At 39.3% G+C, this 17,119-nt stretch overlaps 3 protein-coding genes and 1 pseudogene across 5 annotated transcripts; 3 read left to right on the top strand and 1 right to left on the bottom strand.

Moving 5' to 3' along the window:
• The first annotated feature begins 3,181 nt into the window (after nucleotides 1-3,181).
• LOC125223165 (protein WALLS ARE THIN 1-like) lies at nucleotides 3,182-5,671 on the top strand (annotated as a pseudogene). The gene is made up of 4 exons (XR_016134629.1): nucleotides 3,182-3,391; nucleotides 3,465-3,952; nucleotides 4,383-4,534; nucleotides 5,191-5,671. The product of XR_016134629.1 is annotated as a protein WALLS ARE THIN 1-like (transcript).
• Nucleotides 5,672-8,735: 3,064 nt separating this feature from the next.
• LOC125222865 (Mannose-binding lectin superfamily protein) lies at nucleotides 8,736-11,020 on the top strand. The gene is made up of 5 exons (XM_048125711.2): nucleotides 8,736-8,788; nucleotides 8,853-9,056; nucleotides 9,123-9,830; nucleotides 9,921-10,562; nucleotides 10,642-11,020. Exons 1-5 carry the CDS (start codon nucleotides 8,786-8,788, stop codon nucleotides 10,942-10,944), a joined length of 1,860 nt encoding a protein of 619 aa, XP_047981668.1. The 5' UTR covers nucleotides 8,736-8,785; the 3' UTR covers nucleotides 10,945-11,020.
• Nucleotides 10,995-13,692, bottom strand: LOC125198674 (putative ubiquitin-conjugating enzyme E2 18). Its single transcript, XM_089063081.1, has 6 exons — nucleotides 13,534-13,692; nucleotides 13,276-13,379; nucleotides 13,080-13,182; nucleotides 12,841-12,904; nucleotides 11,380-11,468; nucleotides 10,995-11,286 (listed from the first exon to the last, which is right to left on the bottom strand). The coding sequence occupies exons 1-6, from the start codon at nucleotides 13,561-13,563 to the stop codon at nucleotides 11,191-11,193; spliced, it is 486 nt and encodes a 161-aa protein (XP_088919207.1). The 5' UTR covers nucleotides 13,564-13,692; the 3' UTR covers nucleotides 10,995-11,190.
• A 1,353-nt stretch (nucleotides 13,693-15,045) lies between these two features.
• LOC125218000 (BEL1-like homeodomain protein 11) lies at nucleotides 15,046-16,901 on the top strand. Of its 2 annotated transcripts, XM_048119590.2 has the most exons (4): nucleotides 15,046-15,089; nucleotides 15,260-15,732; nucleotides 16,160-16,534; nucleotides 16,609-16,901. In XM_048119590.2, exons 2-4 carry the CDS (start codon nucleotides 15,319-15,321, stop codon nucleotides 16,744-16,746), a joined length of 927 nt encoding a protein of 308 aa, XP_047975547.1. In that variant the 5' UTR covers nucleotides 15,046-15,089; nucleotides 15,260-15,318; the 3' UTR covers nucleotides 16,747-16,901. The 2 variants fall into 2 exon arrangements, with proteins under 2 accessions (XP_047975547.1, XP_047975548.1); XM_048119591.2 differs by lacking the exon at nucleotides 15,046-15,089 and having other exon boundaries at nucleotides 15,096-15,732.
• Nucleotides 16,902-17,119: the final 218 nt, after the last annotated feature.

Genomic DNA, 17,119 nt, shown 5'->3' with positions numbered 1-17,119 from the left:
TGGGAACTTGATCAACTAGATGTCAAGACAGCCTTCTTGCATGGTGATTTGAAGGAGACCATATACATGACACAACCTAAGGGTTTTGTGAAGTTAGGGGATGAAAATAAAGTGTGCTTGTTGAAAAAGAGCATATATGGACTCAAGCAAGCAAGTAGACAGTGGCACATGAAGTTCAACAGTCACATGATCAAGAGTGGTTTTCTAAGATCTTCATATGATGAATGTGTTTATATCAAGAGTGTAGGTGGAACTGCAATAGCCTATCTACTCTTGTACGTTGATGATATGCTGTTGGCTGGAGCAAGTGTAAAGGAAATCCAGAAAGTTAAGGAAGATCTAGCAACTGCTTTTGAGATGAAGGATCTAGGACCTGCAAAGAGGATCTTGGGGATGACTATAGTCAGAAATAGAGAGAAGAAGGAAATTTGGTTGAGCCAAGCTGACTACGTTTCAGATTGATCAAGAAATTTCAAATGGAAAATGTGAAAGAGGTTTCTGTACCTTTGGGGCAACACTACAAGCTGAGTGAGGATCAAAAGCCTAAGAATGAAGCTGAGGAGAAAGAGATGAGGCAGATTCCTTATGCAAACATCATTGGGAGCGTAATGTATGCCATGATTAGTACTCGGCCGGACATAGCACAAGCTGTGTCAGTGACAAGCAGATATATGTCCAATCACGGAAAGGAACATTGGTCAGCATTGAAATGGCTGATGAGATACCTAAAGGGAACTACATCTGTTGGGATCTTGTTCGAAGGAGGCCATGAGTTTGAAGGGGATCCACTGATGGGTTGGAGTGATTCAGATTTTGCTGGAAATATGGACACACGAAGATCTCAATCAGGGTACTTATTCACCTTATATGGGACTGTTATCAGCTGGAAAAGCAGTCTTCAAGGTGTGGTTGCTTTGTTAACAACTGAAGCAGAATTTATGGCATTAACATCTGCTGTCAAGGAAAGTGTTTGGATCAGAGGATTGTTGCAGGATTTTGGTGTGTTTCAGGAGTCTATTAGCATTGGTTGTGATAACAACAGTGCCTTATGCTTAGCAAAACATCAAGTGTATCACGAGAGGAGCAAGCACATTGATGTGCGGTTACATTTCATTCGGAAAGAGGTAGAGAAAGGAAACATAAGGGTGTTTAAAGTGGACACAGCTGAGAACCCAGCTGATATGTTGACTAAGCCCCTGCCTAAGGCTAAGCTCGAGTTGTGCATGAGTTTAGTGAAGATCTCGAAGGGTAACCATCTTAGCAGCTGAAACATCAAGGTGGAGATTTGTAATGTTTTGATGAATCAGTTGCATGATAGCTAACAGAAGGATGGAGAAGCTTAGATCAAAGCCAATTTGATCTTGAGTCTCAGTAGCCGTAGGATATGTACAAGTTGAGATCTTATAATCTCAACCGTTAGATTGAGTCAACGTTGAATTCTTTTAGAGTTTAAATAGTTTGTGAAAGCTGAATAGTCTGTATTACTTCAGCTCGTAATTCCCCCAATTTATTTCTCTCAAGATCAATAAAATTTCTCCAATTCCTACGATTTACATTCTTGCAGTTAATCTGCAAATTTCATTCTTGATTACACAACAAATTGTAACAAGGCTCGAATAAACTCACACTATCAAAAATATATCTAAAAAATTTGATAATCTTAAATAGATTATTCCATTATAATTGTAGAAATAATTGAATATGATTATATTTATTGTTTGGACAGGAATCAACTTTACTAGATATTTGAAAGGTTATAGAATGATATTGCTAGATATTTGAAAGGTTATAGAATGATACTGATGGTGGTTTGAAAAGAGAGGGGGCACAATGTCGATTAAAGTAAAACAATTAATATTAGACTACAGCCCATCTTTGGGAGGTGGATTGATAGTGGGAGCACCATATTTATTACCTTAAATAATTCATTTTACTTAATTAATTAATGTCCCTCATGCTACAAAATTTTTGAAGTAAGTCTCCTAAATTTCCACTCATTGCTTTTCTTACCATCATCACAAAATAAAGATTTTTTGCCTGTGTGTGTGTTCAAAAAATCTAAATTAATAAACTAATTATAAACTCCTATTTTATAAATAATGCAAAATCGGCGATCAAAAAATTGTGTCCGGGATTGGAGTAGAAATCGAAGTGAATAAAAAATCAAAATCTTCTTATAAAATTAATAAATCAAAATCTTGTGATCTTGATCCCATTTAAACCAGCAGATAATATAATCAGACTCTTTGCTTATATACATAAAATAATATTAGAGACAGTTTTGATATGTTGAGGAATTATGTTTTGAAAAAATAATCATATTAGAAAATGTAAAATTTCTTTATCTATTAATTTAATAAGTTAAGAAATACACGTAATAACTGTAATCAGGATTGTACAACTAGAAATAGAATTGTTTATATTATACTTTGATTTATATTAGTATGTTAGTTATACAAAACAAATACTAAAACTGGTTTAGATCTACAAAAGTAGTGGCGAGCGTCAAAATAGCATTATGTAAAATTGCATAGTAGTATGAAATTATAAAAGTCAACGGGGTAAAATTAGAGGTAATAGTGTAAGTCAGTTTATTTTAAATAAGTTTTAGCCTATGTTTGAATTAGTGGGAAAGTATTAAATGTGAAGGGGAAGGGGTGGTGGGGTTTAGGACGATGACGGTGGCACGGTGGAAGGGCACCGCCACCCCCTCCCCTCGTGCGCAGCGGCGGCTCATCACCACACCACACCCTCCATACCCCACACTTCATCATTAGTACCATACTACATTTCTTTTCTATTCTCTACTAATTTCTCGAATTTATTGGGTATTTATATATATGAATATGAGAGACTAGTAAATACAAACTCGAACCCATCCGATTGGACAATAGATGTCTAAGTTGAAGGTAGTTGTCACAAATGACACATAAAAACATGAACAAGTCAGCATTAATTGTGAAATTCGTATTGCAAAACATGCAACAAAAACACTAATAATCTTAGATGAACTGCAAGGGTTGTCCATACGAATGTAAGAGACTAGCATACAACACTTGAACACTACTTTCAAAGCCTCAAATTTTGACCTACACCCCTCTCGTCCTCGTGGGGTCCTCTCCTCAATATCTATATATATATCACCCTAAATCCCACCTTCACCTCAATCTCTCATCTATAATCCTCTCAACTACAGCTAGCAATGGCAGATGCAGGCTCGGGTATGGGGCGGCGAATGAAATTCCAGCTCCACATAGCCATGCTGGCCTTACAATTCGGCTATGCAGGCTTCCACGTCGTCTCCCGCCTCGCCCTCAACATGGGCATCAGCAAGATATCGAAACATCCTCGCCTTCATCCTCCTCCTCCCCTTCGCCTACTTTCTCGAAAAGTATATACTCCTATGTGCTTAATATTTACCTTTAAATTTTACTATTCCTCTTTATTTATATTCACATGAACAGGAAGGAGAGGCCGCCCATCACATGGAGCTTCCTCCTCGCAATAGTAGGGATAACGGCCAACCAAGGCTTCTACCTCGTCGGACTCGACAACACTTCCCCGACTTTCGCCCTTGTCCGCATAGAGAAGGTGCGGTTGGACCGCAAGGACGGGGTCTCCAAGGTGGCAGGCCTCCTCATCTGCGTCTGTCATCACGCTCTTCAAGGGGCCCGCCATCTACACCCCTGCGACGCCGCCCTCCATGGCAGTGTCGGGAGATGCGAGCTGGACGACGGGATGCCTCTACCTGATAGGCCACTGCCTGTCATGGGCCGGCTGGCTCGTGCTGCAGGCGCCTGTGCTCAAAAGGTATCCCGCCCGCCTCTCCTTCACCTCCTACCCGTGCTTCTTTGGGATCCTCCAGTTCCTCGTCATCGCTGCCTTCTTCGAGAGGAATGGCGAGGCCTGGCTCATCCGCACCGGCTCCGAGGTCTTCAGCGTCTTCTACGCTGTAAGTACTAAAATCACTACATAAGTCTCATCCTTCACATTTAGTCTAATTGGTTTCTAAGTTACTTCTATCATTATATTAGTAAAACCAACTATGGCAAGCGAATTATTTAAATTAAATGAATTCATATATTGAGAAGAAAATGATGAAAATGAAAGCTAGCTTGAATATTTAATTTCTTCAAGTTAAGGAAAGGACACCATATTAAAGAAATTGTCTAAGCAATAGAGAACATTATTGAAGCACTAGTGGGTCTTAAATCTCCATTGTTGAGTTGAGCCATGTGGTTTAAGTAAATCATATTGAATGTACAAAATTACTATACATTTATTTATCAAATTATTGAAAGTCGTACATGTTTGTACATGTACACACCCCAATGTGTGTTTTGTCAAGACAATCAAGATGACAGCCAAGTCTTATGATGCAGGGAGTGGTGGCATCTGGGATTGCCTTCGCTGTACAGATATGGTGCATAGATAAAGGTGGCCCCGTCTTCGTCGCAGTCTACCAGCCCGTCCAGACACTCGTCGTGGCTATCACCTCTTCCCTTCTCTTGGGAGAGGAGTTCTACTTGGGCGGGTACGACTCGCTATTTTTTTTATATATCATTAATCGAACCAATTCACTCGATCTTAGTTAAATTCTATGAGATGTCATTCTGTTGCCATGTTTGCCCTTTTACTGCATGTGACAATGTATCTCGGCTCGTTTCACAGTGCGAAAATTGCACTGTATCTTGCAATCATTCATCCACCTCATCATGTGACTAATTTACTCCTATACAAGTCCATTTTTGCTTATCTCCTATTATAATCTAACTATCATCTTGTTTAATGAACTGAATGTCATCTTACACTATGAATTTTCGATCCTGGCTCGCTTAAACTACGTCTGTCGTTTTCTAATTGAATTGGGCATCTCTATTATTAGTATATATAGTAGTAAAAAATAAAATAAAATATGATCAATTTGATGGGGATATATCATAGAGTTAGCAAGTTCCTAGCCATCCATATCTTTGGAGGTCAAGAATGTCACATTTTGTTTAATAATGCATCCCCTATTCCCCGACCGAGTTGGGATCTAGTGTGTTCTCTCCTCGTCCTAATATTTTGTCGTTTATTTAATTTCGTATTTTCATGAAATCAATATAATTATAAAATTGAATCTAGAAGTAAATAGAGCCGACCCAATGAATAATGACTAATTTTGATTGGTGGGTGTGCGATGGACAGGATAATTGGTGCAGTGCTGATCATATTCGGATTGTATTTGGTGCTTTGGGGGAAGAGCGAAGAGAAGAAGTTTGCAGAGATCCAATGCCGCGCGGAGCACAACACCAGCAGAGCCACCCCGCAGATCAGGCCATCCATCACCCAGCCACTCCTCTCGCAGTCAACGGAGAATGTTTGACTATGGATAAAATAGGAAAATCATGTTCGGCTATATTTAATTTAATATGAAAAATGGTTTGATTTTCATCTTCCTATAAGTTAGGAACAAAAAAAGTTGGGAAGAAAAAGGAAGAAGGTTTTGGGGGTATGTTGATTGTAATGATTTTGATTTTGTGAAATGGGATGTACTAAGATGGATGTCCGTTGTGTTTTTATATACTAGTACCAAGTTTTAATGGTGTTTGATTAGACAAGGTATTTTGTGTTTTTCTTAAGAATTACATGTAACAATATATGAGCATATTGTTGTTTTATGTTGGCCGATTGTTGAAGTATGTGAGCGAAACGTTGCGATTTTGGGGCGGATTGTCGTGTTATAGCAGTTTGTATAGTTGAACCGGGCCGAACCAAAAAACTGGATTGATACTTTGAAGAAAACTCGAGCCTGTCAATGGGCCCCACAAAGCATTTTTCTTGATCACTTTGTGATAGTCCAAACTCCAAAACATAGGTTCAGAAACACATTTTGGATCATTCACTTTATAAGACAGCAAATCCTAGGATATGAAGAGTGGATTGGTTTCAAGATTCAAACTAAAGTGAATATGTGTATGCAACTGCAAGTAGATTTGCAAGAGAAGCACTCGCACAGACTGTAAAATTTGCCATCTCTCCAACAAGAAAACTTGCAAATGAAGATGGCAATCACAGGAGAAGGGGTGGAAAAGCAAACTGCAACAACCAATATTGATACAAGTAAACATAGATGTTGCTTGTCTCTAGTAATAACTAACTAGTTGAACAAAGTTACAAAACTGAATTGAACATAACACTTTCACAACCATGTCTTAATGGATATTAAGTGCAAAGTTTTCAAATTTTTCCCAACACTACACACACTCACCACTAGGCACTAGTTAGATTATTATTCCTAACAGGAAAACTGCCTTTGCTATACTCAACAATCAACAAGTGCATTTTCTTGAATCATGATCCTAATTTGTTACACTCAACAATCAACAAGTGCTATCATACTCAACAATCAACAAGAGCATTTACTTGAATCTTGATCATGATCCTAATTTATCAACTCTTACAAGATAGTTGAATTCAAGAAAAGCAATTGAGCAAGTGAATTTTATGTATTGGATATCAAAAGTTTAGACATTAGCACATGGAGTAACACATACTGTATTATTACCCCACATTTGGTATTGCTATGTCGAAGGGAACACATCCTTGACGGCAGACGCAGCCGTCAAGTAATTGAGGGTATTCCTGAGCGTCTCCTTCTCTCGCTTCAGCCTCACAGCCGTATCCTCGAGCTCCAGCAGCGCCTGCTGCTCCCTCGGGGCCCCCTCGAAGGTGCTTCCCACGAAGAAGGAGAAGGGCGTGGGGAAGAGGTTCTTCCGCAGATCCTGCACCTCCTTCTCGGGCTTGCCATTTATGCGATTCGAGAGGCGGATCACATCCTTCATGTAGCTCTCGACCTCCCCGGCGAGTGCGTCCAGGTCGTGGAGCTCGCCGGCGGAGGGGCGGTCCTCGAGCCAGGTGACCTCGCCGACGAGGTAGGGTTTGGTGCGGACCAATCGATTCACGCGGAAGCGCTCCTGGCCCTTGCAGATGAGGAAGAATCGGTCGTCGACGAGGCGCTCGTGCTTCACGACCTCTCCCACGCAGCCGACGTCGGAGGTGCCGGTGGAGGCGTCGGTGTAGATGACGCCGAAGCGGAGGTCGGTGTGGAGGAGGGTGTGCATCATCATGCGGTACCGGAATTCGAAGATTTGGAGGGGGAGGACGGCGCCGGGGAAGAGGACGAGGGGGAGGGGGAAGAGGGGGAGCTCCGCCGCGTAGTCGGATTTAGGGTTTGTGTGGTGCTTCTCCGGGAACGAGGAGGCGGCGCACGACAGGGGATTGGGGCGACGGCGGCGCGGTGGGGAGAGGAAGCTGCGGGCGGGGTTTAATTGGGGTTTGGGGGAGATTAGGGAGGTGGAGGACGAGGGCGATGGAGATGGAGGAGAATGCAGGAGCTGAGGCAGCGCCATTTTCGGAGAGGAGAGAGAAATGGGGTCTAGGAAGGGGGGAAGGGGAAATTGATTGAGGAATTATTGAATGGCATGTAGGAATTGTGGAGGAGAGTGGGTAATCTTCACTGAATCATCGCCATTGAGATTGATTGAATGAAGGTTTTAGGGTTTGGTGTTTTGGATAATTGGGGAAGACGGAGATTTTGCTGTGGTCTTTGGTTTTACACGTGGATGGGGTGTTTATCTGGAGTTTGTGCGGCACAAGCCAACTAACTATTCATTTATTATAAAATAATTTATCGGATCTCACTCGGCATGGCCTATATGAGAAAAACTCTCAACCATCACCGAATTCTTTTGAGCGTCCATTTTGCTATATCCACAAAATAGTTTCATTTTATAAAAATTGAAAGTTTTCCTCTCATACTTTATCAATTTTTTCTCTTCTCTTCCTTATTTTTATTTACTATTTCTCCACATTATCTTACTTTATCTACTTTTTTTCCTCTCTATTTTACCAATTTTTCACTAAAACCTGTATTGTCCACAAATAGGGCTAAATATTTTTTTTTGGACGGAGAGAGAATTTACTTAATTATAACTATCTTAATTTCCCCACTTATGAATATGTACTTAAGTCTTTCTTGATTTGGACTAGTATATGCTTGTCTTTCACTCAAATTTTGAACTTAGTTTGTGAAAGGGAAAAGTAATTTGTATCCATCGCACATCTGTAATAGAAACATAGAATCAGTTCTCCACTAATCCCATAATTACACTCCATTAGTGGAGATTTATTCTTCTCCAATTGGAAGTAAATCCTAATAAATCTACATTTGATTCTGTAACCATTTCCAAATTCACTTCATGTCCTTTATCCCATTCACTTCAATTCACTCACACACCCATATCACTTAGAGCATCCGCTACCTCGTGCTTAGACAACTTAGTATGTATGTACGATGTTGCAGCTAAGCACATGGCCCCAACCCACTCCCAACTTCCGAGCTTGCACATGTTGTCGTGAGTCACTCGATACGCAATCCAGACCGACTAGAACAAGATCTAGTCGATGAAATTCGTTCGACCAGCTCGACGACATCAATGCCCTTAGTAGGGTTAATAATTTTATATAATCAAATTCAACTTTCAAACACTAATTATAGTAGTATATTCGAAAATGGCACAAAGTGAGGCATCAAATTAAATTATGGGATACAGCATTAATATCTTAAGTTTTGGAATCAAATGCTCTTCTTTTGAATGCTTTCCCTCCATAGTGGAACCCAGAATTTTTCCAGCCTTATACAATTTTCCATATATATATTCACGTCCCTTCAAACCCTCATACACAACATTCTTCTTTCTTTAGTTTCTCTCTCGACAACACTACTTTTTTCTCTCTAGAAATGGTAAGCCCACATCGCAGTTCCCTAACCTAACTGCATGAATATTGATGTTTATTGATTGTTGCAGAATTATGGGAAACAGACGGTGTTGGTGGGGCCGTGGGGAGGGCAAGAGGGGCAATATTGGGACGATGGCGTGTACTCGACTGTGAGGCAACTGGAGATAAGTCATGGGGATGCTATCGACTCCATCAGAATCGAATACGAGATCAATGGAAGATCCATCTGGTCGGAAATTCATGGTGGAAGTGGAGGCTCCAAGATAGATAAGGTATCAATCTCTATTTATTCATGTCATCAAGTTAATTCTAATGTTTTGTTTGTTGTGGTCAACCAGATTAGGCTTGACTACCCAGACGAGTACCTAACATCGGCGCATGGATACTTCGGGCATTTGCACGAACGAGGACCTGTGTTCGTGCGAGCCCTATCACTAGAGAGCAACAAGAGACGGTATGGACCCTTTGGGGTCGAACAAGGAACCTATTTTTCCTTCCCCAAAATACAAGGAAGGATTGTCGGATTTCTTGGCAAGTCTGGCTGGTTTCTTGATGCAATTGGTGCTTACATCGAGCCATTTCAAAACCACCATCTTGCTTCTCCAAATTCTATCTATTACTCTCAGCTCCAAATTTCTCAGCCTGTCGATAAAAATCAATATTCTATGATCCAAGGAAGCCTTGGCGCCGATTATGATCTTATTGTTGCTGTAAGGCAAAAGGATACTTCTTCTAATCATCATGACTACGCCAACTTTGAATCCTCCAACACTAAGATTCATAAACATGTTAGTTTTCAAAGAAGCATTCAGAATAATCATGTTAGTTCTGACAAAATAATTGAGAATAGTAGCGGTGTGGTTACATCGGGGCCGTGGGGTGGCGGCGGAGGGAGCGCGTTCGATGATGGAGTGTACGACGGGGTGCGACAAATCAACCTGTCGCGCAACGTTTGCATTGTGGCTGTCCGGGTTTGTTACGAGCGGAATGGAGAGATTGTTTGGGGGAGCAAGAATGGCGGCACGGGAGCGTTCAAGACGGACAAGGTATGCAGTGGAACCAATATATACAGTTTTTTTATTAATATTCAAACACTCCCCCTCAAGTTGAGTATCAAAGATTGTTGTTGTTTGCAGGTTGTTTTTGATTATCCATCGGAGATCCTGACTCATCTGACGGGCTATATGGGGCCTACGATGATAATGGGTCCGAGCGTGGTAAAATCGCTCACTTTCCACACGACGAAAGGCAAGTACGGGCCATATGGAGAGGAGGAAGGGGAGTTCTTCTCTACCAAGTTGAAGGAAGGGTCCATGATTGTCGGATTTCATGGCCGGAGAGGATTGTTTCTTGATGCAATCGGTGTTCACGTTCTAGAAGGTAAAGTAGCGAATGCTTCTCCAGCCGCCAATGCTAAAAGCTCTGCTTCAGGCAAAGTAGCAAATGTTCCTCCAACCGCCAATGACAAACACTCTGCTTCTAAAGCGACCAACCAAGCTGCATTGGTAGCTAAAAAGGCAGCTGATGGCTCTGAATGGCCTTTCAAATTTGGCAAGCGAGGACAAACGGACGAGGTAGTGCATCCAGCTCCATACGGGCCAGGGCCGTGGGGCGGGGAAGGAGGGAAGCCGTGGGACGATGGAGTATTCACAGGGATCAAACAGATCATTCTTACTATAACAGATGCAATTTGCTGTGTAGAAATCGAGTATGATCGAAACGGCCAATCTGTGTGGTCGGTTAAGCACGGAGGCACAAACGGACAGACAGCAAATCGGGTTAGACATATAAGATAGTACAAACTTGTTTGTTTCCATTACATCAAACCTGTTTTTGATTGTATGTATGGTGTTGCAGGTGAAGCTAGACTATCCAAACGAGGTGTTAACATGCATAAGTGGATACTATGGTTCGATAAAAAGTGAACAAGGAAGTAAAGTGATCCGTTCGTTAACGTTCCACACTAGCAGAAAGAAATATGGTCCTTTTGGGGAAGAAACTGGCACGTATTTCACGTCGGGGACGACAGAGGGGAAGGTGGTTGGGTTTCACGGCAAGAGCAGCACACATCTTGACGCTATTGGAGTACACATGCAGCACTGGTTGGGGAATAGAAAAACACCTAAGGCTTCTTCATCACTTATGAAGTATTTTTCTTGATTGATTAATTATGTTTTTCTTTAAATAATGCATCTTCTAGCACACCTCAATAAATAAATGGTGTCTAGTTTGGCAACCTCTTTGATTGAATACAACATAACATACATTTATATATACCAATAGATCAACATGCTACAGAAATGTATGATAGAGCAGTTTAGGATAGAGTGACAATGAGTTACATGTTTCAATTTTCAGCCGACCTATGTAGGATAGAGTGAGAATGAGTTACATGTTTATCTGCATTCACACTTTATCATCGTGAAACCACCATCTCGTCTCCTTCGGAGATCTGCCATTCTTACAATTCTTCACATAGCGGTCATTGTCGGCTGGGCGTTGCTGCATATGGCAAAATTCGAGAGATCAATGTCCGGGAACAGTTTCAGAATTCAGATCAGAGATAAATCGACAGTTGAATATTATTGGACTAACCTTCGCGGTGGAGCTTGACAGCATAGATAGAATGCTGATGCAAATCGAACTTACAGTCATAGCCGGGGACCAGGAGTCGTATAAAATATCTGCACAGTGGATATTCACAAAAGAGAAGAAATCAAGGAGTGACTAAATAATCTCCTATTATCATTAGAATCAGAGTCTTTTTCTGAATTTGGCTGCCATTAAGTTCTGGATATCTCATAGCTGGATGAATATTACAATTAATACATAAAGGTCAAGGAGTTCAAGATCCTATTTCAAAAAGCACATTTACAATTTTTAAACCAAATATTCTGCAAGTCTAATCAAACATATTCTTACCTTTTACACACTGTAAATATCAACTTCAGAAATGCTGATAGCGAGTAAATAGATAGAACATAATGGAGAAATAAGGAATAAAGTAACTCTAAAAGTAAGTAGAAGGATAATGGAGAATATATATTTTTCCTACGACTAAGAAATGAAAGAATAAATGCTGGGGTGGATTCTCATAAGTTTGATGAACAAAATCACTACACACCAGTTTAAATGTAAGCTTAAATGTAAAAGCATTTCTCCCTCTACTAAACGGTGTCCACTAGAATGTAAAATAACAGGATGGGAAAATTAGTTCATATATAGAGTATAGTACTCCCTCCGTCCCAGAGAAGTTGGCACACTTTCCTTTTTAGTTTGTCCCACAAAAGATGTCACATTTCCCTTTTTGGAAAAAGTTCTCTCTCACATGAATATAAAAATTATATTTTCTCTCTCCATTTAACACACAAAACAAAACCTCCTAAAATCCCGTGCCATTTTCAAAGTATGCCAACTTCTCTGGGACGGAGGGAGCAGTACTTATTATTTTGAGTTGGGGAAAGAGGTGTCACCACTTGCATGTCCCCAAAAGGACAAATCTTTATTTTTACTAGGAGTAATTGTTAAAAGATGAAACCCCATGAATTTTAGAGCCCACTGGTAGTCTCACAAGTTATATACTCATGGACCAGGTTTTCCAAAAAGATTACAAGTTCATAACAGTAAACATTGAAGTGATTCGTGATTAGTCTTACTGCCTAAGAACCAGAGTTTTTATAAACTTGACAAATGGTTTTCTATTCAAATTCCTCTTTGCACAAAGGGAGAACACCCCCCACTCCCCCAAGAAAAAAAATGCTCTTGCCCCTTAAACTTTAGTTTAATATTCAGAAAGGGCATTAGCAAGACATTTCCCTTATACTAACTTGTTCGATCTGAAAGTCATAATAGTTCACAAATGATACATACTCTTCAACATCATTTTCCATAGTAGCAAAGCCAAAAAGATTGCACACTACACTAATCCAAAACAGGAAATCAACCACGGAAAAGGTCACAATAATAAAGAGCAAGCAAATTCAAGCATATTGATATCGAATCAATTTCTATATTTCGGGGCGTGGGGAAGGGAATCGAGTCAAAATAGAGACAAACCTAAACATATATGGCCATTACTATAAATGTGAGGATGCAAAGGCGCTGGAGGAACAAATATAACCTGTACAAAATGAAGAATATCAATTGATTAACGGAACACATTCAGCAGACACAGCTCAAAGCTAACAGCAAAACCGTAAAAGAACAACTTGAGTAACACTTGAGCGACATAAAAAATTTCCGAATTTTTCTAGCAGAATCACCAAAAAAGGGAACTAAATAGCAAGAAAATATACCTGCGGCGCTTCCATAGGGTAATGCTCCGGAAAATCAACTTGAAGCTGGTACATTTCACCAGCATAAAGCGTACCCGGTACCCCGTTGACTTCAATTACCCATCTAATCATGCCAAAACTCAATCAATCACTACCAGACTTTCAATTTGTCCGTGAAATCGAAAATAAAATTAATCGAGGAAAAAAAATTAGAAACCTCTTAAGATTATCAGTAGGTTTATGCTTAAAACCGGCGGGCGGATTCACCTGCCACTCCACCAGCTCTTTCTGCAACCGATTGCATGCGATCTTGCTCAATGCCTTCAATTCCAGTTCCAGAAAACAAAATATAAAAACAATGAAACAATCAATAAAACATTTTTACCCAAAAGAGAAACACAGAATATAGAATCAAATCTGCGGATAAACGAACAATCATACAAAATTAGAAATGAAATCGAATCGGCAAAGTAACCTTGCGTGAGGAAGCGGAGTCGGAGGTCATCGTGCAAGAGAATTTGAGAGAGGAATTTTTTAGAGGTAGAGTTTAATGTTGGAAAAGGAATTCCTGCTGCGTGCTCTTAAGAGGTAGTAGGCGCTGCTGCTTACTTAAACGCTGTCGTTTTGAACTTTTTCTCCAATTTTAATTTTTTTTCCCCAAAATGAAGCTAACATTCTGAAATCGTCCAGCATGGCAAAAACGACATACAATACATAGACAATGTTACTTTTAATAAAAGATTAGTATAAACTGTTTTTATATGGAGTATCTATACTTAAACATCACCTTCTTAAATTACATAAAAAAACGATGAAGAAAATAGGATATTCATTTCTAAATTATTGTGTGACATAAATTGTGCAAGAATATGACTGTATGTGGGCCTGAGTTCATATTTTAACAGCCAACCAAATCGGACTTGCCCAGAATCTATCATTTATCTCATCACCAAACCTATAACTATGAATCACCACTATATAACTTTATAAACAATGGAGTTAATATTTTTTGCTAAATATTACTCCTGTACTTTGTCGAAGATGGGAGCAACCCGATCTCATAATTTGTGTTTTTTTCATATATTTTTCTTTATATTAAGATACTCCATAATGGTTGGTGAATTAGTTAACTTTAGCTAAATTTTGATTTTGCACACTAACATTTTAAACAGTGAACTAAAAAAAAAAAAGTGTGTGGACAATGTAATTTGTCAAAGACTTAATTGCATTTGAGATACTTTTGCACTATTTTTGGACTTTTTTTACCCTTTTTAGATTTAAGAGATTTTAGTCTTAATGTTTAATAGGGCAAAAGTATATCAATTGAAAATTTAGTATTTGTCTAGATAATTCTGGTGATATAATTTTTTAACTTGTACCGAAAATGTGCAAACCACATTGTCCATTAACTTTTTTTTGTTTCTCTTTTTTAAAATGACAATTGCTCGAGCCAAGGATGTCTCTCGTTTCAAATCGTTTTCAGTTAATTATTTACAATTTCAATCAAATATATATATACATCCTCACTATCTAGCTAAGCTAGAGATGCATGCCACTGCCACACTATCTATATCAAATAGATTAGTGTAGGTTTTTTTATCTCAAGTTTTCAAGTTTCAACCTTCATTATTATAAACTAACCACATTTTCCAGTACAAAGCCCAAGATCTCATCCATAAAACAAGAATCCTTCCAAAATCTCAATCTGAATATATTGATGCCATTTTTAGCAACATGCAGCATACACAAATCTCCATAAATATTTGTCTTTGAACATGGGAATTGGCCATTCATTGATTGTGTTCAATAATCGAAGAATTTGTGAAAATCAGTCTGAAATGTGCTTTGTTGAGTGTCCCAAAGAAATGCCACTGCAAGAAAGTAAAGCTGTTTTAGCATTTTCACTTAATTTTTGAATTTTTCCCATATTCTTTTTATGCTTCTTTAAGCTATCTTCTTGTCATGTATGGCTCTCAGCTTTCTGACATACGGTACCATAGACTTCAGAAAAGGAAAAAACAGACAGCCAATGTAAGAGAAAAGAATCTCTCTCTTATCTCTTCTTATCTGTTTTTCTGCATGAATAATTACAAGTTTTGTAGGCATGTTTGTAATAAACTGCCATTTATGCTGCTCTCTTGAATGCCTTTTCTTCTTCATCTGTAAACAGAGATATCTAATCTCTCCATCACTGTACTTAGGCATTTATATCAGGAGGTTTTCTTCTTCTTGATATCAAAGATTCAATCTTTTTGGCACCATGGTCTCAGAAGATTCATCATCATTTCAATCTCGACTCTCTCTCTCATTAGGCTCTGTCCCATTTGGAGAGAGAGTCATGAATCCTGCAGCCTATCTCATTGGCATGAAGGAAGGTTGTGGGATGGGATTTGATGACTTTCCATCAATCAACCAGTCATTGTGTGGGGATGGGAACCCGAATCAGTCGTTTGTTGCTTCGATTGGGAGCTCGAAATACCTGCAGCCGGCTCAGTCCCTTCTTCAAGAAATGGTTAGTGTTGGCGGGGAGGGAGTTGATGCAAGTAATCGGAGATGTATGGATAGGTTGAGCAGGCGAGGCGCCCTTCGCGTCTCGTCTAAGCTCAAGGCAGAGCTCTCTGGCTGTGAGTTGGTGTGTGTTGACCTGCTTAAGCTCATTGGCTTGCTTGAGGAGGTAGTTTTTTGCATTGGTGTTGAATTTGTGTGTTCTGTTTTTAATTGATCCTAATCAGTTCTTGATCAAAAGAATGCTTATTTGGGTTGAATTTGAATGTTCTCTATTGATTGGTGTTAGTTCCTGATCAACCATGATTATTGATGATGAATTTGAATGTGCTACTGATTAATCTAATTAAGTTGTCAATCAAGAATTAGGTGTTGGATTTGAAATTTTGAATGTTCTATTGACTGATGTTAGTTCGAGATCAAGAATGATTGATGATGTTGAATATTGATTGGTGTAAGTTGTTGATCAAGAATGTGTTATTGATTGATCAAGACTATAACTTGATGTTAGTTCCTGATCAAAAGAATGGTTATTGATGTTGAATTTTGAATGTGGTATTGATTGATCAAGAATGATTATTGGTGTTGGATTGCAGGTTGAGATGAGATATGAAGAGTATTCGCACCACATGTACTATCTGATCCATTCATTCGAGGCCATTGCTGGCACGGGTGCAGGGAAGTCCTACACGGCCCTCGCCCTCCTAGCCATGTCCAAGCACTTCTGTCGTCTAAGGAACGCGATTCTTGCACAAATCCACACCACCAAGCACAAACTCCTCAAGGACACGCAGTTTAGCCTATTTCATCAAGAATCGAGATCCATCCACGCTTGGAGGCCCATCAGAGGCCTGCCCGAGACTTGTGTCACCATTCTTCGTGCCTGGCTCTTCGGACACTTCCTGCATCCGTATCCAAATGACTCGGAGAAGCTGATGTTAGCATCACAGACAGGCTTGTCAAAGAATCAGGTAGATTCTTCCTCAAGAGATGATGTTCAAAGGTTGTTTTGGATAGGATTGAATGAACCTTTGTTTGTTTGTAGGTTTCGAATTGGTTCATCAATGCTCGAGTCCGGCTGTGGAAGCCGATGATTGAAGAGATGTACAAAGAGGAGTGTGAAGATTCATCCACAGAATCTCATCAATTGTTAGCAGCAGCTAATTGTCTTCAACTTCACTAAATCAATAAGAACTTGTACTAAAGACGTACACTTTTCTAATGTGTATATACGATTTACAAGTCTTAGTCGAGCTTCGATTACGCTCATGCATAACCTCAACACATGAGATCCCCTATTTTTGGTGTTCCATTTTTTGGTTATTACTACTATACTAATTTCTAATGTTTTAGCATGTAATTTTAGATTATTGTGCAATTACGTTTTTTGCACTATTTTTATAGCTATTTTGTACTTTTTCAATCTATCATTTTTATTTATGGTATTTATTATTTAAAATGTTCAATTTTTAGTAAAAAAATATACAAGTAACCTTTTACATTCATATAAATTAGACAATTAAGAAATTACAATTTTGAGAATTATTACAAGTCAT

This window comes from Salvia hispanica, chromosome 1 (assembly GCF_029641045.1).
Source record: "Salvia hispanica isolate PSC_SH4W2 chromosome 1, Shi_PSC_v1, whole genome shotgun sequence".
Classification (NCBI taxonomy): Eukaryota; Viridiplantae; Streptophyta; class Magnoliopsida; order Lamiales; family Lamiaceae; genus Salvia; species Salvia hispanica.
This window is presented reverse-complemented; position numbering and strand designations above follow the sequence as displayed.

Coding starts and splice junctions, on each gene's coding strand:
- LOC125198674 (XM_089063081.1), bottom strand. CDS start 13,563: ATGACCTCCGACTCCGCTTCCTCACGCAAG. Junction 12,905..13,079: donor ACCCTATGGAAGCGCCGCAG/GTATATTTTCTT, acceptor CATTTTGTACAG/GTTATATTTGTTCCTCCAGC. Junction 11,469..12,840: donor TAATGGCCATATATGTTTAG/GTTTGTCTCTAT, acceptor TCCACTGTGCAG/ATATTTTATACGACTCCTGG.
- LOC125218000 (XM_048119590.2), top strand. CDS start 15,319: ATGGTCTCAGAAGATTCATCATCATTTCAATCTCGACTCTCTCTCTCA. Junction 15,733..16,159: donor TCATTGGCTTGCTTGAGGAG/GTAGTTTTTTGC, acceptor GTTGGATTGCAG/GTTGAGATGAGATATGAAGA. Junction 16,535..16,608: donor CAGGCTTGTCAAAGAATCAG/GTAGATTCTTCC, acceptor GTTTGTTTGTAG/GTTTCGAATTGGTTCATCAA.
- LOC125222865 (XM_048125711.2), top strand. Junction 9,057..9,122: donor GAGGCTCCAAGATAGATAAG/GTATCAATCTCT, acceptor GTGGTCAACCAG/ATTAGGCTTGACTACCCAGA. Junction 9,831..9,920: donor GAGCGTTCAAGACGGACAAG/GTATGCAGTGGA, acceptor TGTTGTTTGCAG/GTTGTTTTTGATTATCCATC.